General features: G+C 36.0%; 3 protein-coding genes across 3 annotated transcripts in view; all 3 read right to left on the reverse strand.

Moving 5' to 3' along the window:
- The window catches only part of LOC107701454 (apoptosis-stimulating of p53 protein 1-like), a 60045-nt gene extending 51468 nt beyond the window's left edge, over positions 1-8577 (reverse strand). The window contains exons 1-2 of the mRNA XM_016503457.1: positions 8212-8577; positions 7623-7720 (exon numbers count right to left, since the gene is read on the reverse strand). Coding sequence (XP_016358943.1) covers positions 7623-7631 — 9 coding nt within the window. The 5' untranslated portion in view covers positions 7632-7720; positions 8212-8577. The remainder of the gene's footprint in view (positions 1-7622; positions 7721-8211) is intronic.
- Positions 8578-9251: 674 nt separating this feature from the next.
- On the reverse strand, positions 9252-11635 carry atp5mj (ATP synthase membrane subunit j). Its single transcript, XM_016503469.1, has 4 exons — positions 11538-11635; positions 10550-10673; positions 10268-10291; positions 9252-9392 (listed from the first exon to the last, which is right to left on the reverse strand). Exons 2-4 carry the CDS (start codon positions 10671-10673, stop codon positions 9379-9381), a joined length of 162 nt encoding a protein of 53 aa, XP_016358955.1. The 5' UTR covers positions 11538-11635; the 3' UTR covers positions 9252-9378.
- Positions 11636-13520: 1885 nt separating this feature from the next.
- Positions 13521-17128, reverse strand: LOC107701466 (retinal degeneration 3 like). The gene is made up of 3 exons (XM_016503470.1): positions 16695-17128; positions 15360-15632; positions 13521-14329 (listed from the first exon to the last, which is right to left on the reverse strand). Exons 1-3 carry the CDS (start codon positions 16736-16738, stop codon positions 13966-13968), a joined length of 681 nt encoding a protein of 226 aa, XP_016358956.1. The 5' UTR covers positions 16739-17128; the 3' UTR covers positions 13521-13965.
- Between the last annotated feature and the right edge of the window lie 6222 nt (positions 17129-23350).

Genomic DNA, 23350 nt, shown 5'->3' on the forward strand with positions numbered 1-23350 from the left:
AGGTTTAGCTTTAGGCATTTTAATTTAGGCATGTTTAGCTTAGTTAACGGAAGGCTGCCTGCTTCCATCAGAGCAAGCGTAATTACTGCATTCACGCGCTCCTCGAATGCTCTCATTTCCCGAGTTGTGCTTTTAAGTCGGAATGTGAAAACAACATGGACACTCTCTTTACTACAAAGATGTGTTGGATTTGTATTATTAGAGCTTTCCGACTTGAGTTCACGTGCATTTTCTCAGTCGGGAAATTATTTTTCACGTGCGGTGCCAGTGATGATACTTCTTACGTCCGTTTCAGAGAACCGGAGGAAATATTTCAATCGATCGCTCAGGCATGGCTCCGAAATCTGCGTTCTGATTCGGTTCTAGTACATACCGGTTGCATAGGTACCGTACATAGGTGCCATATTGGTACCGGGCTTCGGTACCCAACCCTAGAAACAACCCAGTGTGGGTTTTTGCGTCCTCTTCAGGAGAGAGCAATTCTCAGCGCCACCAAACTGGTGCACTTTTTCAGTCAGCTAAATGCTTCAGCAACGGTCGTTGCGAATGATGGAAATGCCTTTTGCCTTGCATAACAAACTGATTTTATTCATTAAAATTAGGGATGCACGATTTTATCGGACCGATATCGAAATCAGCCGATAATGGCTTTAAATGTACATATCGGCATCGGCCCGATATGAAAAATTATGCCGATATGTCTTGCCGATAGGAGGAATACGTTTACTCACGTGCTCAGGGTGTGATAGCGATTAGATCAGGTCAGCAGTGTGGCTCATTCTTGAAGCAAAGTTTTGCCTGAATGGTGATTGGATTCACTGTTTTGGATCGCTGCATTTAAACTGAGAATGCACATACAGATAATGATGCGTTCGGTGTGTAATAGTCAACAGTAATAGCACGTGCAACGGCAGTGGCAGCAGCGGCAGCCTCACCCAGGTCCTAATGCCCGCTCAATAAGGAGTTTTAATTCCGTAGGGGACGCTGTTGTCCTACTTCTAATAAAATGAAAGTAAAATACACAAATAACATTTAGACTGTGTTTCTGATTAAATAAAGCAGTAATTGATGTCATAAAATCATGAGTATGTTTTGATTTAAAGGTCAGAAAAAAAATATCACAAACATGACACTTGTAAATTAAATAGTTTTATATATACTGATTTATTCATTAATGTGTAATACGTTTTATTTTTTAAACAAATCATGAGCTCTAAAAGATTTTCAGAATTTTTACAACTCTTTTGCTTTAGACCATCTACAAATGTTAAATCTTAAAATAAAATGCTAAGGTTACCACTGCATCTTTCTGAAAAAAAAAACAATGCAGCAATTGATATATAGTTTATTTATAGTTATTTTCAAAGCTTCAATGTACTGTCATTATAAAATAACTTTATTGTTTATTTAATTCTAACAAATAAGTTCTGGATAAAAACTAACCAGAAGTAAAAAATGTTTTGCTTATAATTTCCACACAGGAGAGACTTGGTGATTCCAAACAAAAGGAAATATATCGGTATCAGCATTGGCTATTGGCCAAAATGAGTTAAAATATCGGCATATCGGATATTGGCAAAAATCCAATATCGTGCATCCCTAGTTATAATACTGAATTTAATTTTTTTTAGATGTTGAAATATGTTATCTAATCTCAGTAGTGTTTGTTTATGGGCAGGTTATGGAATCTGTCACGGCATCTTTCAGTTACAAGTGAAACGCAAGGCGGCGGTCTGAGGTTCGCAGTTCCCCCACCGAACATCAGCCCTTTGCCGGCTCAGATTTCGGCAACACATACCAACATGAGAATCAGCACTATTTCGGCCAAAAGGGATTACAGAGAATGGTTGAATACACTTGAATTAAAATGTTACATTTTTTTTTTCTAAAATGCTTGTCAAACAAGTTTAAATGTATGTAATATTGTAAACTGCTGTATTCACCCAAATAAATTACATTTGTCTTATATTTTTGTCCATGGTTGTTCTTGTTATTAATAAATGTCTTTAATCATCTTTTCCTTATTGCTGTTGCCTCTAGTAACGCTGTGCGTGATTTTTAATTTCCAGCCAGCAGTATAGTCATTTTTAAACAACAGTTGAGTTAAATAAAACAACCCAGCATGTTTGGTAAAAACATTTAACCCAAACAGCTAGGTCGAAATAACCCAGCATGTGTTCTGTCCCACATTTACCCAGCGCTGGGTTGCCAAAAAAAACAGCAAGAGTGTATGTGTTTTTTTTTTAGAGTGTATGTGAGTTTAGGCATGAATGTCAAGTGGTTTCATATTTGAATGTTCATGAACTTCTCATCTATTAATAATGTTTGCTAATGAAAGTCATTGTAAACTGTAACCAATATCTTTTTTTGTTGTTAACTCAAACCCCTGGAAAAAGTGAGCGCCTGTGTGTGCTTATGTTGTAATATCTCTTAAACCCTGAAACACTTCATATATAGAAAAATTATTAAACTAATAAAGGTCAAAGAACCTAAAGGTATACTTTCAAGGGGTAGAAATGACTGAGTCAAGAAAACAATCCCAGGCAAAATTGACAAAAACAACACATAAAAAGGAAAGAGAGCAAAACCTCATTTAAAAAAGCTGAGCGATAAGCAGCAGTCTTGCAAACTTCCACACTGCTCAGTCTGCTGTATGTTAGTTATTTCCTCATGCTGGTGGGGAGCTCAGCACTACAAATGATCAAAATAAGCCTTAAAAATTACTGTCCTTAATTAAATTACTCTATAATTAAAGACAATGTTTATGGGGCTAGAAAAAGAAATCTTTTAATATTTTAAATATTAACAATATATTTCTAATCATAATAAATTGAGAAACATGTTTATAAACAAAGTGCTCATTTATCTAGAATTCATTTCAGACTGTTTGTTACCTATTTTTTTTTTAATACAAGAATTTCCTCTGAAGAGGGTGTTCGGTCATACCTGAAAGAATAGAGATGAGTGCAGGATGACATTAAAGGATTTTATCTTTTATTATGCACCATACTGCTGCAATAACAGACTATCCTCATTCCTTTCCTATCAGACACACCCATTTTCACTCCCTTATGTTCAACCATACTATACGTACTATTTACAATAAGGGTGAGTGAAACTGACAGAAGAAAAAAATAAATATATATATATTTTTTTTTTACTTTGCGTTGGTACCTTGGCTGGTTTAGGCCTGTCATGGACAGATGACTCCCGGAAGTTTTTCTGTTTTTATATTCTGTGTGATCATTAGTTTACAGAAGTGTGAGAAATTAACTTTTCCATTTCCCCCCGACCTCACCCCCAAATTGATTTCCAGGGGCATTTTTTCTTCTAAGGGCAATTTTTTCTAACCTTTTTAAAAGTATGTGTCATCTTTTATGCCAAATTCTTACATTTATTGTTATATCATATTAAAATAATAAGACATTATATAGGGATGTTACCTATCAAATGAAACCAATGCCAACAAAAGCCATATTTGTACTGCATTTGAAATATCATTTAGATGCATTTACACAAACTGTTTAATGCAGCTCAGAGGTTCATAAATAATACTATGAGACTAATGTTTTAAAAATCAAATTGAATATTAAAATATAAAATACTGAATGATATTTTTAAAGATGAAACTAAATCTACTAGCAAACAGTGGCAAGTCCCTGTCATAATGAGCGAGTCATTGAATCATTCATTCTAATGATTCATTCAAATCAGCTGACACATTCAGAAATGAAGCGTGACTGTCTTGATGAATGGGTCATTTAATCATCCACTCAATGATTTGTTAAAAACTGCAGATTCATTCAGTAACAAAACACCGCTTTGTGTTGCGCTGAGATGCACAATGGTTCTGCTCCGCTTTGTTTGGAACTATTTTCATAGACAGTGACAATGTCCACTCACACATCATTAAAACAATTACGATATTGTCGCAGACTATCACACACCCCTAATTGACAACAAGATCAATGAGCACTATTAAGTGTTAAAATGGTGCTACTGATCTGCACTCTATCTCTCTGAAAATCCCTCTACCAATCCTTATATCATGATCGAACTAAAGCATCAGAGCTGCTGTGTGTGTGTGTGTGTGTTCCCTATATTGCTTTATTAATATCTAGCACTGCACCGATGTATCAGAGCTTGCTAAATTTACCCACAGGAGCTATTAACTGGTGTGGCAGGCAAAGGGAGTAAACAAACTCATCACTTATCCACAAGGCCAACCAGCACTCTTAGACAATCCATAGAGACTGTGGCGCAGGTTCTGAATGCATCAGTGACCCTGTTTTCAGCGCACCACTAGTGTATGGCACTCTTCAGTAAACAGTAGACAAATTAAGCGCTTTATTATATACACCACAGGAGCGTGTGGGGATGTGTCTCTTGAGTCTGTGTGTCTTTGACCTCTACTGAGGTTTGATGAAGTATGCTCTTAGATCTTCTCATCTACACAGATTCTTGGCTTACACATTGCTCTAGTTCTCTAGATACAAATAGCCACTAGGCAGTACATATGTAGGCATTTCCCATCATGCATCTGCATTCCCAGCAGGATACAGTAATCTAGGTCATGGAGGAGGTCTCTTGTGATGCAAATGGCATCTTCAACACAGTCTTAAACTAAGAGTCCTATACAGTTTCTAAGAGTCTGACTATGGAAAAAACAGCTTTCTCATAGTTCATTTATGCAGACTGAAGATGTCTTTAGTGTTCTAGAGAAACCAAAGAATAAAAGCACATGCCGTTCTTCATCACTCACTCTGTGTAGCAGTTATATGCACACCTGTGTAGCCCCTGAGGTGCAATCTAGATGGTTTTACATACAACGAGGCAAAAGGTAAATTCACAAAATATAAGACCATAATGTAATGCACAGCTCTAACCTTATGTTGAACTCAACCACACCCTGCTGTGAGTTTGTCGTTTACCCCTCGTTTGGCTGTTTCCATGGCTGTCAGCCAATTGCAGCACAGGCAGCTTAGAGGCTGTAGCTACACTTTTACATTGCCAACATCAGTAAAGGGAGAAGGTGTAGGGGCTTCAGCAAGCAGGAAACTGAACCTAACATCCTTTGTTTGAAAGCAGCTGCGGAAAATCATGCTTTCAACAGTATACAATTAAGGCTATAGTTTGAATCAATAAGTGGAAAATGAATGGTGTGGTACCGAAAAGCTGTTTTGCAATTAAGCTAAAAGCAAACCAATCAAACATTCTAACAACTAGCTTGTAAAAAAAAGTCAATTTAGACCACCAACAGTTGACTTTTCATGTTACATTGTTATGGCGGAGTCACGTTTACCATTGTTAGCTAAAATTGAGAAAAAAATCCTGCCATTTCAATAGGAATCCTTGCGAACGGGAGTTTTGAGTAAGGACGAAAAATACCCCCTCTTAGATTTTGCATCAAGTTCAAGTTTGTTATGTGAACTCGCTGTGCTGCTTGGTTTGAAAGTGACTTCTGTGTGTTTCTTGCATCACTGCAGTAATGAAAATGGACCGTTCTTGTCTGCAAAATTTTGTCCAAATTTCACTAATGCAACCTCACCTTTATACAGTTGCAACTTGCATGTTTCCCTTTTAAACATCTTGGAAAAGATCTGGGACAATGTGTGCAGTTCAAGACCATCACAATAGTTGCAGAAACTAAACTTCTGGCTAAAACAATGTTATAATCACAAACCACCCACAAAATCACAGTGTTGCTGTCCCTGAAGCCCAAAGTCTTTCCACATTCTGCTCCAGCTTGCAGACAGTCCGAGTTCCACGTACAGCCCAATTTTTGGGTAAGTGACTGAGCACTTGAAAAGAATGGTCCACTAGAATAGATCATCCATATGTTCTCACACTCAGAGTATACTTTGAAAGGCTTGCATGCCCAATTGAGACATAAGATAAAAAATGAAGTATACCTCATAGTCCTCCTATCTGCTGCTACTGCTGAATAAAATGTGTGTGCTCTTTTCACTTTACAGACAGGTACTAGGATACTGAGATTAGGCTCTCACCCAACAATGGCAATATTACATCAAATAAATAAAAAATTCATTTAAACCTACAAGACAGACTGGAACACACCTTTTTTTCTCTATAATCCATATCAGTACGATCACATTTTACTTTATTTAGTGAACCAATCAGATCCCTTCTACACTACAGCAAAACAGGATATTAATCAGATGTCTTCAAAGGACGGTAAATCATGACTAACAATCTGCTTTCTGCTGAAAAATTCAGTTTGGGGACACATTAGACTCGTATTACAGAGGAAAACGGAAATATGAGCATACACATACATTTTAAAAGGTGCTTGGGTTACTAGGTACTTGTAATGATTTTATATTGATTTATCAGTGAATTAAAAAAAAAACACAGGTAGGGGCTGCTAAAGCCCTCCAAAACTTGACACTGTTTACCCCAATTACACATATAAGATTTGCCTGGCACCTGAATACCATGAGGATTCTTCTAGATAAGGTTAGCATGGTAGTTAGTGATTACTTGCACTGTGATAACCTAATAATTATTTAGATGATCCACATCTGTAGAGAAGGCAGTAAAAGACTATTTTGTTGATAAACGTAAAATGTTGTGGGTTAAATGTGCTAAACAAGGTTAATGTTTAATGATACAAAGCTTCCTTTAGAGTTAATGTGTGATCTCAGAGCAATTCACCTGCAGAGTCTTAGTGCTCATGACAACACACTGATTTTCTGTGAAAAAAAAAAACAGATTCTGAAAAGCACAAAACAAATTTTAAAAAAAAATAGACCTGATGTACTGAAGTCTTTGCAAACAATTATTTATTCAAAAATGTTGCCTAAAAAAACAATTCTCATATTTAAATGGATGTGCATCCTTCCCTGCTTTAGTTCCTGCAAATATGGAATAGTGTTCAAAACTGAAATAAAAAAAAGAGCAATAACAACTTGAATGAACAACTGCAGCATTTGTATGTTTTCAGTGTCGCCAAGCATCAAATACCGAGACCCTTTGAGATCTGAAGGAGGGACACAAAACTGTCAATAATGATTTAGCATTACTGAAACTATTAAGCCACCATTAGGCTGAAAAAACAACAACATTCTCTTAACGAGCAAAAGCGCATCAGCATCATAAAACTAATAGTTGCCATTAGTGCATGGAGAAAAAAAATGAGCTCTTCAACAGAGGATTGACAAAAGCCTTGTCACACAATAAAGTTCTGTTTTGAAACAGTTCTGTAATGAAAACTCGTTGTTTGCCATCTCAAACAGAGGAATTGTACTTAAAAAGCTAAATGATCAGTGAAACAACAAACAGCACAGCATGAGGCACAGACAAGTGTATCTGCACTGTGGATATTCCCATCCACAGCTTTCCGAAAATTAACCCCATTATAGATCCCCGGCAAGGCTCTAGGCAGCTCACAATACCTCTCTCTCAGAAATGAACAAATCAAAGACTTTCACACTAGTGTTACGAACCAAGATACTGTACATACTTTCCAAATGGAGTAGGTTGTTTCAAAAAATACTATAAACACAAAAGCTATAAGAATCAAACTGATGCCTCGCTATGTGAACCATAAAAATAATCTGACAGAGGCCATATGCATTGTTTTGACTCGAATGAATACTTACGGGCATCATTTTTGCTTGTGTCAGAGGAACATCTGGTCTTCGGCTTCACTTTGCCTGTTCCACAACATCCACAAGGTCCAACCCGAGATCACAGCCCTCTGTACATCAGGAAGACAACTTCATTTGCACTATCACTGACACATGAATGTCCACACCAACAAACACAGGCCAAACAGGCCACGACTCTGTGCATCCTGTTCTTTTACTTTAATTAGACGCTTTATCGTTACAAGCAACATCTTCTTTAGCTGACCAGAATTAAAGAGAAGCTTTAAAAGACTCGCTAAACTGGAATAACAACTGTCTGTGAAACGGCAGATGTTTGATGTTTCTACACACCAGCTGAGACGCTGTAACTCATTCTCTCCTCACTATGCTTATATGTAACGTTATCGTGTTTTGAATAAAAACTAAGAGTATTTAAAGACGTTGGTTTTAAGAAGGTCTTTAACATCTACGCCCTTTTCATTTTAACACGGTTCTCACATCTGTTAGCCAGTTAGCACGAACAGAAAAACATCTCTCTGCAGTAAATGTTAACAAACATTGAGAATACACACCGGCGGTGGATAAAACTACTTATACTCACTTGTCACGTGTAGATATATGCCATAATCTTTTAGAAAAGACACATGAGGCGTTCCTCGTATCCTTGCGGCGTGAAAGCAGCAGAGTATCGATTAACTCGCCAGACAGCTAAATTAGTTAGCCTGCTAGCCGAAGCCAGGTAAAACACTACGATACGCGAAGCGAATGGGAGAAAACGAAATCAGAACTCGCGTATTCCTCTAAATGTAGTCGTATATTGGTGTAATAGCTTTTAAAGCACCAAAATAAAAGCAATACAAGTATAGCAAAACAGCCCGAACTGGCTGAGGCGAATTCAAGCAGGTCGCGCTGTTGTGTTAGATGATAGCAAGCGCAGACCTGGAATGACAGGAATGTGGAGCTTAGTGACTTATGGATGTATTCATGTGTAGTCATTAAAGTCTCCAAGTGATGAAAACCAGCTAGGTATAACACGCCCTTAGCTTGTCGATTAATCACATTATTTCTTAGGAAGCTTTAAAGTAATTTTATTTTAGGAATGGCGTTATTTGCAGGTGTTCAATGATGGCAACATGTAATATATACGCTTATTTCTGATGTTCAACATTGTTACTTTCACTCAGTAGTTTCCAGTAATTAATATATATTGTATTGTATCATTTCAAATTGTATGTTTAAGATGAAAGAGTTCTCTTGTGAAAGAGTTAAAGGACATCACAATTGTTTTAAATCTGATGGACAGTACCTCAACACAAACTACTGATCAATAACATGAACTGCATTTCATTAACTAACCTTAACTAAACATAAGGCATAACATTTGTCTAGAATAAAAACAGTGTTCTATAATATGTCAAATGAAAATTTGGAGTGGAAATTTAACAACCACTCAGAGAAAACACTGATTTGTGTCCAACAAACAATTGTATCTGATATTCAAGTACTGAAGTCATTCAAACACTTTTGGCAGGAGTCAGGACTGCTTTAATAGTTTAAATCCATAAGTTAACAATCAAACAGTTTAATGTTTGCTGATATGAATTTCCTGCAAGACAGAGTGAAAGACCACAAAGCAGTGAATTTTCCATAGTGTGATCCAAATCAATCAGTTTATTGCTCACATAAAACAAAATACAGATATCCAGGTGAAGTTCGTCAGGGGAAGATTTACAGAGAGGACATGGGGAATGACACTCCGGGGGTCCAATCAGTGGGCAGGCTCTGTGAGAAAAGGAAAGTCACATTGGATATAGAAAGTTTCTTTATATGTCCCATAAATAAGCATTTTCAACAATGCCTTATACTTTTATCTTTTAAACCAGGGACTTTCAAACCCCAATGTCTCAAATATGATCATTCTTGCGCAGAGGAAGCCCATCCTAAAATTTAAAAGACAGCTATATATTTTCATATATAAAGCACTAATGGGGTATGTGTCGAACATCACCTGACCAAACTAGAAAACAGGTCTCAACACTTTATCCGACAAGCTGATGTGATAACAGCATTATGACCTGATGACGATATCTACAGACCTTTTAAGGTAAACAGCTATTTTAATATCAGAATGTTAGAACGTTAGAAAAAAATTTGTTATCAATCTGCATATGCACTGGTTATGATATTTGGTATCTCCTTTGAAGGCATCTTGAGTAAAACAGCTCCATATTTAATGAAGCACATTAAAAAAAAAACTGAATCTGAAGTGACAACCTGTTTTACAGAATATGAAAGTTAAAATAACCCTCATTTATACTGTGAAAAGTTTTTACAAATGTGTAAAATATTATTCTGAAAATATATAGTTTCTGTTGTGTTACTTTACATTTGTTTCTACTCACCATAATACTGTACTGTTAGATGTATTCATTTATTCAAATTAATCTTATTTTTTATGATTTAAACAAAATTTTTTTTTAACTTTTCCTACCTAACACCTAAAACTCCCTTGCGGAGCGAAGTTTGGAAGCCTCTGGTTTAGACCTTTTCACTTTTGCTTTGAAAACTGTTAAAATACTTTCTTATGAAAGTTTAAACTTTCCATGTTTCACCAAAGTTTGAGTAAAAATCATAACACCAAAACGGCTTACACTTACTTGACTGCACTGCTTTCTTCTTTCCTGCAAAACAGCAATATTATTGTTACTAATTTAATAATAACATTAACAAGCTCTTAAAATCAAGTATGTAGCCTTTTACACAACACCAAACGTTTTGGTTTCTAAAATATTGTGTAACAAACGGTCTATGAATATGGGCAATGCCCAGAAGATACAAAATTGAATGGCAAGAAAAATGTGCACCATAAAATGAATAAGGGTTTATGACATTTAGACAGCATGCACACTACTACAGAGCTCTTAAACTTGACATCTCACCTCCATATGATAGTTTGTAGTACATGAAAGTCATGATTCCTACACCAACCCACATCTCCTGGTATGCTTTGGTGTAGTAGGGGGCCACCTTAGTCCACCAGCCAGCGAATGCACCACCTGCCATCTAGTGATCACAACATAAAGATGCATGAACATTTGTCTAAAAGGCGTCAAAAACCATGTAACATTAATTTACCACTACGGAGCCCCGCACATGACATGCAGGGAAAAAAAAATAGTAGGCTAAATCGTGCGCACGATTAACCATTTCGTTCCCACGATTTATAAATTGTGCGCACGATTTAGCAAATCGAGGGAACGAAATAGTAATCGTGTGCACGTTTTAGTACATCGAGGGAACGAATTAGTAAATAATGCGCACGATTTATTAATTTTTTTCTTGCATGTCAGGTGCGGAGCTCCGTATGGTACGTTTGAACATGCAATTGTTATACGTGCCACGTTATTAGAATAAACTACAGAGTAACACGACACAAACAGTACTTTCAAGGACTTACTCAAACATTCAAGGACCAGTTCGTGAATAAAAAAAAAAGAACACTATTAGACTTGAATATAAGGAGTCTTTAAGACAGTAACCAAAAAAGTGCAAAAACATTCTCAGTATTTCACTGTCAGAGTATAACACGCATTCATGCCAAGCTCGGTTGAGTTTAAAGATAACGCGTCTCTTGGAAGGCGAAAGGAACAACAGCTCTTTTCACCGTCTAATATAGAAACAAAATTCCCGCAGAGGCTGTGGAAAAAAACACACGCCTCGATTCATGTGGACCATTCAGGCGTCAAGCTTAAGTCATTAACCAATGTTGATTCATTTAAGGCGCTCAGCAAGGCCTTGTCATTTACAGATCAATGTGCGAAACAAATAATGGTTTAAAAGACAGGGAATCTTCTTGAAATAGTCAGTGATTATTTAAAATATGCCAAATGAAAACATATAAAATTTATCATAAGAAAACATTCTCACCTCTAGAATGTAAGTGCACTGGACCACTCGGAGAAGGTCACTGTTCAGCGCTAGCTCAGTTCGGGGAGACAGCGGAAGATCTATGTAGGTTTCCGCTTTGTAATTAAAAGCACCGGCACCAAAATAAAAGTCCGCGTAAAAAGAACATTATTTTGTGTATTTGGTGTAATGAAATGTGTTTATGCGGTTTAAGGTTCAAAAAACACATTATTTTCCACATACTGTACATTATTGTTTCTCCTCTATGCCCCGCCTTTCTGAAACGCGTCGATTTTTACAAAGCTCATCGGTCTGAGAAAAATTGAAATCGCATCATATGACCCCTTTAAATGTATTTTTCATTGTCCTCATTGTGTCTCCTTTAGACAGACTTAAAATGAGATTTTTAAATGGATGAAAATTAATTTAAATTAAATATTAGCATTTTATAAAAACATTAGCACCACACAGTCTCTTACTTTGCTCTAAAAGTAGCTATAGGTAGATAGATAGATAGATAGATAGATAGATAGATAGATAGATACGTTATATTTTCTTTGTATATTATATCAAAAAAGTTTTAAAAAATCAGAACGAGAGGATAAAAACCAAAGAATGTGAGATGCTAGAAGCAACCTGGTCTGAAAAACAAGACCAAAGTCACTTATAAAAATTGACTTGGCAACACTGGTGTGAGAAATAATTACTATAAAAATACAAATTAGGTTTTGTTCAAATTTAATTTTCACTGACAATGTACATGGAGAGAACAATAATGCTTGCAGTGTTCACAGAAGCAAACTAAGCTTGTTACACAAAAGTATCAGTATTTTTTTCTTTTTTTCTGTAGAAGATGTAACAACAAAAGTATAAGCAGAAAATGTGATAAGACAATATTTATGCTATATATACTATATTTGGTTTTGCATCTGCAGGCTTTTGTGGTAACAAACACTCCACAGAAGAGAACTTCACTTTATCTAGCCCTACAGTTATTCCGCAGTCAAGAGATAATTACCAAACCTATACTTTGTTTGCCACTTTCAGTCCATGCTACATGATAAACACAGTTCTGTCACTATATGATAAAAGACAAGTAAAGATTTTAACTGTTATCAAAAAAGCATGGGAGAGGTGAGAGTGCTATTGTTGGTAGTTCATGGGTACATGCAGCAAGCAGGACCACTGATGCACAAAGGCAGTGGTGCAATCCTCTCCCCTCAGGCTAATCTCTGCTCTGTAATCCAGAAATATAACTCTGTAAAAAATTACAGATTAGGTTGGATATCTGGGTTGACTGCTCTGGGTGTATGTGCTTATGTGTGTGTGCTACTTTTAGTTTGATCAGTCATTAGCTGTGTACTCTGGAAAGCTACATCACAAAAAAAGACGTTACTGTAATTAGAAACAAATGGGCACAAATGCAAAGGCAAATGTTAGTTTAGACAATAACATTAAAGGAATAGTTCTAAAGACATTAAAATATCAGAATGAAAATTTTTTGAAGAATCATTATGCAGTTCTTGTTAACAGTTCATAGTAACCAGTAGTTGTCAAGCTCCAAAAATGGCAAAAAAAAAAAGAAAAAAATAAACACCATAAAACAATTAAAAAGTAGTCTTTATATATCTATAACTAGATACAATTTAATAATAATAATGATAATAATATTTATATAATACATTTTTAAAAATGATTATTACACTCTTACAAATAAAGGTGCTTCACGATGCCATAGAAGAACCTTTTTGTCTAAATGGTTCCATAAAGAACCTTTAACATCTGAAGAACCTTTCTGTTTCACAAAAGGTTCTTTGTGGCGAAAGAAGGTTCTTCAGATTACAAAAAGGTAAGAAAGAGATGGTTCTTTAAAGAACCTTTGACTGAATGGTTCTTTGGGGAACCAAAAATGGTTCTTCTATGGCATCGCTTGAAGAACCTTTTGAAGCACCTTTATTTTTAAGAGTGTATGTTGACAATTTTTTTTATTGAAAAAGTAGCTACTTCATGTCATAAAAAATCCTTTTTTTTTTTCATCTTATCGATCAATTACAAAAAGATTATGGCTCATCTTCCAAGTTTTAACATCACATAATACATCCTCATGTTAATTACTTTAAATTATTCTAATTAACTGGAGCAGAGGATTAGATTTTTCAAACTGGAAAGACAGAAAATGGTTGCATTGACTTTTCAAGCCAATCTCACGAGGAAACAATGAGGTGGCGATTTCATATGAATTTATAGGTGGTGATTTGTATGAAAATGCATTATCATTAGTACATTAAAGTATTACTATAAAAGTAACCATCTATGGGATGCAAGCAGATCATACAAAAACATACAAATCAGATTGTACAAATTCTTAAGAATTAGCCACTAATTTGACAAAACATAAAATTGTTATGAATTGCCATGAGAAGGTGTTGGACTTCTACAATTAAGTGTCTCACAATGTGGTGCTGTAGGCCTCATAAGCAAAAGGGCAAAAGGGCAGACTCCAATCTCTGTGGATAGAGTAGGGGCAGGCGGCACGCAAATGTTTATCCACATAACTAGAAATAGTAGGAATTTCCTCCCTGTGCTTTCCTGTCTCCTCTGATAAAGAATTAGATGCATTTCCAACAATAGGATTTCTGTCATTACTCTCTGTAGGTGGACTCGGAGCAGAAAGAATTGTTGATGGAGCTGAAGGGGCTGGATGTCTCTGTATGCCGTCTTCCTGTCTCCTCAGGAAGTCTCTAAGAACTTGCTTGAAGACACCCACCAGTTCCCAGGGAGGAATGTCATTGTGGGCCAAAAGATCATGAAGCCTTGATGGAGCACAATAAAATGTTTAGTAAAATATTAAAGCAATATCACACAAGCACAGTAATCACAGCTGTGCTGATATTTAGTTTAACAGCATAATTGTGAGTGAGTAATGTTTTCATACAGAGCTCTGCACATGACGTGGGAAAAAAATAAAATAAAACAAGATACTGTGGCCACTGAGTAAGAATTTGTTCCCTTATCTAATTATTTTTTTCCTTCCTTTTAGTTAAATCCTGGACAAGATTTCACTAAATTAAAACAAGGGAACTAATTAGTACAATGTGGCCACGATTTACCTAAAATGAGGGAACAAATTAGTAAAGTATGGCAACAAATCATGAAGTCTGGGGAACAAAAATTCTTAGTTTGTGGCCATAAAATCTATTAAGCAATTTTCATTTTAGACTGTTTTGTTTATTTTCACTTTGCAACCATCTCCGAGTAACATACAGTATTGATTTATCTTCTCTGAATGAATTAAGGTGTTTGAATTAATTGGTTGAGTGAATGATTCAATGACTAACTAATAAAGACAGTCACTTCAGAGACAAGAATAAATCAGTGTGTTTGCACGCATCATTTGAGCAATTGATTCAAATGACTCAAGTTAAAGTCATTTGTCGCCACCTACTGGCATAATCATGTTACATGCACAAAGTGTCACGTAAAAATCCCTACATCTGTCTGGAGCGCACAAATAGACAAAATCATGAAAATAATTCAGCACAATTTTTTGGCTTCTAAAATCTGCAGTCAAATTCTTGTGTACTTACTTAAAGGGCTATTCACCTAAAAATGAATGTTCTATCATTTAAAAATTCTGTCATTATTACTCACCCTCATGTTTTTAAACTGATATGATAGAATGTTCATTCTTTATTTTTAAAATAGTGAATGTCAGCCATTAAAGAAGACAGATTTTTAGAGCATTCGAAGACCATTTTAGAGCATTTATATAGGATTTAAAGAACATTTGAACAATATGTAGAAAGTGAAGCAAGCAAGGCAAAACTGAGAGACCTTTTTTACCTGGAAAGTACAATGGCAGTGTGTGAGGGTGGGATGCGACCACAGAGGCGCTCTAGCTGGCGGTGTTCAGAAGCAGGTATAAGGGCAAGCAGGCTTGGGTATGCTGGGGGGTGACGGTATCCCAGAATACCACGGGAGATGCAGTACTGAAACTCCTCCTCTTGAACCTGATGTACTCTTTGCTCCAGCTGCCAAAGCATCTCACGTAGCAACATCCGACCTGGGCCTCCACATCCATTTGTGTGGGGACAACCTATGAAAGGCATGGCTGGACTGCAGTGTAGGAGCAATAAGAAAGAGTGTTGGTGTAACAAGTGGATAAAGTGCTGTATCCCGAAGTGACTTTCTTCTTTATGATCATCCTCTATAAATGAAATGTGACTTTTCATAAAGAGCTTGGTCTTCAGTAGACAGTCTTTCACACTGTATTACATCAAGCTGTGTAGTCCACATCCTGAACTGGCAGTGAAGTTGAAATCACCATAGAGTTCCCCCTTTCAAGCTAATGCTAGCATCTGCAGGACAGTCATGTTTGTTTTATTTTATTTTTATTTGTCAACCAGCACATATAACTTTGATTATGATGGGTAATTATTCATGTTGAGAAAGGCTCAGAAAGCACTTATGTTTGAAAAGGCATGTTAAAAACAAGCTAGCCTATTTGACGGTCAGGCATAAAATGCACTTCACATTAATTTAGCATAGTATTACAAAGCACTTGACATTTGCAGGCAATTTTGAATCATGCCCTGATGGGGAAAAAATATATATATTAATAAACTAAGATGCTAGTTGTGTTTCGGAAACTGGTGGCTGGTTTCTAGCTGGTCCAAGCCGTTCATTAAACGTAAGGGTTAGCAGACTGACCAGTAATCTTGTTCCAAAAACAAGCATAACCAAGCTGGTTTGACCAAGATGGTTTGTTGGTGGTCCAAGATGGTCTACCAGCTTGAACTAGCTAGCTAATCATCATCCTGTGCCAGTTAATCAGCTTGGACCAGCCACCAACTAGCTTAAACCAGCTAAAATGCTTCAAAACAGCAGTGTGTGTGCCCTAAATAAAATAAGAAAAGTCAAACTGGGACTAGAGATATATACAAATGGTGCTCTGAGAAAGACTGTTGAGGAGATAGATATACATGAATTGAATGGACAGGTACAGAAGAGGACAAAAAGCCGGGCAAATGGAAACAGGAGGAAACAGACAGAAAGGTGATGGATGGAGCAGAATTTAAAGGAAATGATTCACCACAAAGGATAGAGGTTAGGTTTAACAACAGAGGTGAAGAATACAATGGAAATGACAAAAACTGACATTTAAAAGGACATTTTTACCTTGTGGGTCTTAGAGGTCGAGGTCCATGATGCTTTGACTCCATCTGGTACCACCAAATTGCATTAGGTTATGCAAATAAAATATGTAAATGAAGCCAGATATAGAATGAAAGGATACAGACAAAAATGGGAAAGATGAACAGATAGTATGAGAAAAGCAACCTAAAGAAATAATTATTCTGGTAGAAGATACTAAGAGAAACTAAAATAAGGTGTTTGAACAAGAAGAATGACAATCAAGCAAAATCAGAGGAAAAGCAAAGAAAGAAATAAAGAAGAAGGAGTGTGCCAGTGACACGCAGCAATGTGCGGATGACTGCGACAGGCAAAGTTGAGACGAAGAATGTGAATTTCTCTCCTGTCCACTGCAAACTGCCTTCTGTCTCTCTGCTCTGATAACCCAGCCCACTCTGACTCGCATGCCCTCAAACATGCATTAATACACACACACACACACACACACACACACACACAGACCATTTTGACTCATACAACAGAAATAACTCAACACAAACACTGACGGATTTGGTTTGAAATGTGCATCCTGCTTCTCATCTTTCAATACACTGTCACACATCTTGTGGTCTTATATTCAGCTTGAATTTCATGCCTCAAAATCTGCGCAGGGTAAGTCAGTCTGAGGTTCTTGTTTTCTACAGTAAAACGGTTAATGCAGTGTGGCAGTCTGAGTAAAATTATCTGAAAAAATACACCCTGTGTCAGCATGTAATGTGACCCAGTGCCAAGGGGAATTATGTCAGTATACAAGGGAACAAAATGAGAGTTCCTGGTCTGCTCAACAGTGTGACACACAGATGAATAAGCCTGTATTCTTGGGTGGAAAATAATGATTCTGACATATTAAACCATGGGATCATTAAATAAATACAAACATGTATTCAGTCTAAAATTTAATTGTAAAATAAATCACAGTTTATGTTCTTAGAGATCCTTTATATCTCAAAAAAAAAAAAGTCTTATACTTCACATTTGTTTGTAAAACATGATCATGCAAATCTTAATTAGACAAACAAATATAAATAAGCGTATGTACCCATTCTTCATTAACTACGTTTGGTATGACCATTGTATGTTAATTTATGTGGATGAAAAGCGCTTGTGCTCAGAAGAGTTCATCACATATAGCAGTTGGTGTCCATATGGTGGATTCGGGGAAGGCTGGAGGCTGGATGGTCTTCTGAGACTCATAATCACAGCCCAGCACCTGGTTCTGGTTCTGGGTCAGGTCAGGGTAAAGCACCAGACTGCTGGCCATGCCACCTGCCCTATGCACATGCCATAATCCCAAAACACAACTAGATTACAATTACATGTGTGCATGTTAATACTAAAGCAGTGCAAACTGAAAAATAGCAAAAACAAAATCAACATTGTTTGCAGCATGTACAATCACAGAAATTCTCATTTATTTTACATATTTAAATAGGATATCAAAAGTGTTTTGAAAATGCATATGAGAAATTATTCCAGTGTTTTCCAATATAAAATAACTAAACAATATAACATCATGGTTACTATAATTATGGCCTTTAATTATAAATAAATAAATATGTTTATTTTATTTTTTTGTAGGGGAATATGCAAGAGAAATAATCATCATCATCATCATCACCATCAGCATTTATATTAATAATATGTACGGCAACAATGACTATATGTACTTTACAGTTTTTCTGAATTGCTAAAACACTAAACCCCAAACTCTGAACCAAATTCTCACTAGCTTAAACCAATTTGTCGAATAAAGCACTCTTTCTGCTAAACCTTAAACACATTCAGGCAGTTAGGCTCTATTTGCAAATCTCATGCACTCTTTTTGCAAAACTCTAAACACATTCTCATTCACTCAAACACTTATCACACTAAGATGCATTTACTGTAACATGCTATTCATTTAGAGTTTTATTTGACCTTTTTGGGCTTTGCAGTTGGACTGCAGTATTTTTACAGTATCCAAGTGCTGAATATATACAAACATTCAGTACTATTCAATATTCAGCATAATACTATTCTTGCAGTATAGGCCTATACAATATATTCACCTTACTCAATTGCAATTACTATACTTTTTTACAGAATTGCAAAATTGTTTACTCAATACAATACAATATACTTTTTTCTGTAATGTTCTGGTTGCTGTGTTCTCCATTTTTCTCTGTAGTGTCTAATGAATGCTCTGTAGTGTTTATTTTATTGACTCGTGTGTGTGATTTTGAGTGCAAGTGAAATGGTTTTGCAGTGATTGTTTGATTTTGATGCAAGAGTCAGAGGTTTCATGAATTTAGTTTGAGTATTTGGATTTGTGTTTAAGGTTTTGAGAAAATGAGGGATGGTTTCAAGAAATGTGTTTTAGCAATTCAGAAAAACTGTAATTTACTTAAAATCAATAAGTCAATCAATCAATCAATTAAATACTTTTATAATTATAATTTATTTATTTGTTTATTTATTTCAATTTTATTCATTTATTTATTTTTGCAGAAAAATAAAGATAAAGAAAAAACTGTCCCTTAAACACTTTCTTGAGGTCATTCTAAATTTGAGAGATGTGTGCATGTGTACATGTGTGAGTTGCAATGCCATTTGTAGTTCTCCTTCACAGCCTAAGTATGAAAAGGTAGGCCATGTCGGCAAAACACTTCATATCAGATCACTGTCGAATTATTCCTCTACAGCAGATTCAGACCTTAAGACATGACATCACCAATTATTTCCGTCTACTGTGTCATGTTGTATTATTTTCAAGGAGAGTTAGGTCTCGCAGTCGTTCTTTAGGTCACTTTGTTCCTCTTTCTAGCAACAAAACACTTGGGCCGAGGTTTGGAATAGCTGGGAACTTGCTGTTCATGAACTTTCGAACACAAAACTAATTCCAGACATTTTTGTGGCACTGTTTGAACAATTCCTATCTTTAATTGTGAGCCGTGTATCTACCTTTTGTACAAAGGGAGAAAGAAATTCGCTGAAAATGGCACAGGACCTTTCACTGCCCTCTCTAAAAACCCTCTATACCCAGAGGAGATACTGGCCGCCATTGCAGTCAGTCTCAAGTCATAAGACGGAGTGAATGTAGCAGCCCTGTCACACATACCCACATAGAACGAGGCTAATTGTGAGTGTCAGTCTGTGTTCTGAGGTGGGTGATGCCATTGCCACTGGCAGAGTGCCTGTTCAGGGGCAGTGATGATTTGGGACATGGCTGGTGTGCACACACCGATACACCAGAGGGCAGTGTGCATGCTTACATAAAAAAAAGGCTTTGTATTTTTTTTTACTTCATAATTTGCATGCATTATTCAGTGAAAACACATCAAACATGCATCTATAAACCACAATATAATATAAATATTAATTATAACTATTTAACGTGTAAATGATACTTGATTGTTTGAAAGTTTGGGGTCAGTAACTATTTTTGTTTAACTTAATTATAATAAATAATATTATATAATAATATAATATAATTAATAATAATAATAATAAATATTTTTGTTGAACATTTATTCCATAAGGATACATTAAATTAAACAAAAAGTGACAGTAGAGATTTTTACATTGTTACAAAATAATTGTTTTTTTTCAAATAAATGCTCTTCTTTTGAACTTTCAATAAAGAATCCTAACAAAAATGTATCACAGTTTAAACAAAAAATATTAAGCAACACAACTGTTTTCAGCATTGATAATAATAAGAAATGTTTCTTGAGCAGCTAATCAGCATATTAGGCTGATTTCTGAAGGATCATGTGACACTGAAGACTGGAGTAATGATGCTGAAAATTCAGCTTTGCCATTATAGGAATAATAATTAAATATATTAAGATAGAAAACAGCTATTTTGAATGGTAGTAATGTTTCACAATATTACTGTTTTCACTGTATAATAAATGCAGCCTCTGTGAGCATAAGAGACTTCTTTTAAAAACATTAAAATCTTACTGACCCCAGACCTTTGAATGGTAGTGTACACTTTGCTCTTTTATAGGCTCAACAAAACCGTCTTGCTGAAAGGCAGCGTGTCTCTTCCTTCATCTCAATCTAATCAGTGTATAGACAGTGATGGAGTTTTGTTTAAGATGTCATCCACTGTACACAAACTGGATGTGATCCATGGGCGTCGCTAGGCCATTTTTAGGGGGCTATAGCCTCTACTCAGCTCCCCTAAAATTTTGCGATTAGTTCCATAAACTACACGAATTCGTTATCGCCTCAGTCCCCTTTAAATGTCATATGAAAACGGAGGTAGACTTCGATCGGCTCCTCCCCATTTCAGCGCGTTCTTTTTCAATCTGCAGGCTGCGGCGGGGCAGAGCGAGAAACAGAGGACAAGGTGTGTGTTTATCGATAGATTGTTATAATATTTGCATCTGTGCAGTTATTTGTCATAAATACAGTTTACAAAATATCATTGGGGGAGCAATCGGTTCCCCATCTACTGTAGCCTAAGGTTTCGCTGCGTTCACCCCTCATCACACCACAGGTTTCCTCCAGTGAAAATGAAGCACATCTGAACGCATATACTTTATAAAACGATGTTGCCATTTTCATTTGAATATATATATATATTTATTTATTATACCCTCATTGGGGGTTGAGCCCCCCTTAAATGAAAATCATGGAATCGCCCCTGATGTGATCACTGATTCCACTAGTGATAGCTGTATCATGAAAACTTCTTTCAGTCACTGCCGTAATGTCTGCCCTGCCTCTGTCCCTCTCTCAGCATAAATGGCAATAAAGCTCTTTCTGATTCTGACCAGTGATGCTGAAACTCATTAGATCTCGCTTAGATGCTGGAACTGAGTCATTCCTGATATGCAGTACCTTTTGAACTCAATAACATAAAAAAAGAATATGCACATAATTGTAATTTAAGGAAGCATTTATATAAAAGGGCAAACCAGACTTTCAAATATATGCTGTGTCAAGCTTAGACCACAGTTTGATTTTTTGCTTAGTGTGGGGTTAAAAGAAAGGGTATCAAAATTATTTTATTTATTTTTTGACAATATCCTGCAAGTTTATGTTATTTTATCAAACAGACTACATGTTTTACAGTCAAGCAAACCAATTAATACCACAAAACATTACAGAATGAATCAAATCCATTGCTAACACATACTAATGTTCTGTTTTCCCTCCAAAATAATGTCACTTCCTGAAGGATGACATTATGAAGGACCTGGCTTTTGTTATTTAATTAGGATATTAGGTTGAAGTTGGATATTGAGGACATGTAATTATGTCTTATTGAAAGATTTACATTAGAGAAAGAACACATTATATCATAAAGTTTGAACTATTTTTTCATTCTTAATAGTAGGAATTTAAACTCATTTCTTGGTCTTCTAAAGTGCTTCAGATGTTACAAGATATCCAGAGCTCTGCATCTCTGCAAGGTGTAAGATTAAAAAAGGTTAGTACAGGTTAGTACTGTGCTTCCCTAGCTCCAGTGGCTCCCAATCATCACACATACTACAAATTCTAAAACCCTGTAAAGCCAGACATATGAAATAATAGTCAGAAAAAACCTGAACCTTTAAATAAAATTTTAAAAAGTTGCATTTGTTGAACATCATATTTGATAAATCAGGAATTTATGGTCAATATAGTATTATACTGTGAGAACATGAAACTCTAGAGAAGGAAAAAAACACCTACATTTTATTCAGAGGCCCTGTTACACTTAGTGAGATGACGGTGGACGAAAGCAAGAGGATCCAAATGCAGATGAACTTTATTGAAGTAAATAACAGAAACCATGAACGGGGAACCAAACACTCAACAGCCAGTAAACAGACTAGACTAGACAACGAACCAGGGAAAACACAGGGGTATAAATACACAGGGTAATGAGGTAACAAGGGGGAGGAGCTAATGAATAACCATGACAACATATGAGTGGAAACCATGGGAACAAGCAAGGCAAGGCAAACAGGGACAGGAACTGAACAAAGGAAGTGAACAGGGAAACAATAGGAACAGAAACACATTACAAAACAAGAGTCCTAAACACAAGACGGGGGAACACATCAAGGAACATGACAGGCCCAGACTAAGCAGAAATATGCAATTTAGTGCAGTTGCAGATATATAGCCTATATGGCCAAAAGGTTAGATGAAATTCTGATTTCAATTGTAAATAGATTGTAATGAATCAATAAGATCTTTATAAAAGTATAGTAGACTACTTACATAAAATGCACATAAACAAATCTCCCAATAATGTTTCTTAGATTATATTTAAATGCTTAGTTTATTTTTATCAAAACTATGCAGTTTTAATTGTGGAACGCAAACCATATAATGCAATGCAATACAATGATAACTGAGAGAATGAATGAATAAATGAATCATTTATATAGCGCTTTATTGTGTATTTATGTACACCCAAAGTGCTTTACAATCATATCATGAGATTTCTCCTCAACCACCACCAGTGTGCAGCATAAAGATGCATAAACATTCCTCAAAAGCCTGATGTATCATTGATATTCACATTTTAACATTATTCAAAAATATATATTGTGGTGGCCAGAAAGAGGTATGGTCCCCGGCAAAGCAGACTGAACACCTTCAGCACCATGGAGAGCCCCATCAGAGGAAGCAACAAGGGCTGGGCCACCCAGTAAGAG

Source organism: Sinocyclocheilus anshuiensis, unplaced genomic scaffold (genome assembly GCF_001515605.1).
Source record: "Sinocyclocheilus anshuiensis isolate Anshui unplaced genomic scaffold, SAMN03320099.WGS_v1.1 scaffold1051, whole genome shotgun sequence".
NCBI classification, from domain to species: Eukaryota; Metazoa; Chordata; class Actinopteri; order Cypriniformes; family Cyprinidae; genus Sinocyclocheilus; species Sinocyclocheilus anshuiensis.

Coding starts and splice junctions, on each gene's coding strand:
- atp5mj (XM_016503469.1), bottom strand. CDS start 10,673: ATGGCAGGTGGTGCATTCGCTGGCTGGTGGACTAAGGTGGCCCCCTAC. Junction 10,292..10,549: donor CTACAAACTATCATATGGAG/GTGAGATGTCAA, acceptor GCTGTTTTGCAG/GAAAGAAGAAAGCAGTGCAG.
- LOC107701466 (XM_016503470.1), bottom strand. CDS start 16,738: ATGGAGTCAAAGCATCATGGACCTCGACCTCTAAGACCCACAAG. Junction 15,633..16,694: donor CGACCTCTAAGACCCACAAG/GTAAAAATGTCC, acceptor CCTACACTGCAG/TCCAGCCATGCCTTTCATAG. Junction 14,330..15,359: donor ACTGCCATTGTACTTTCCAG/GTAAAAAAGGTC, acceptor TGCTCCATCAAG/GCTTCATGATCTTTTGGCCC.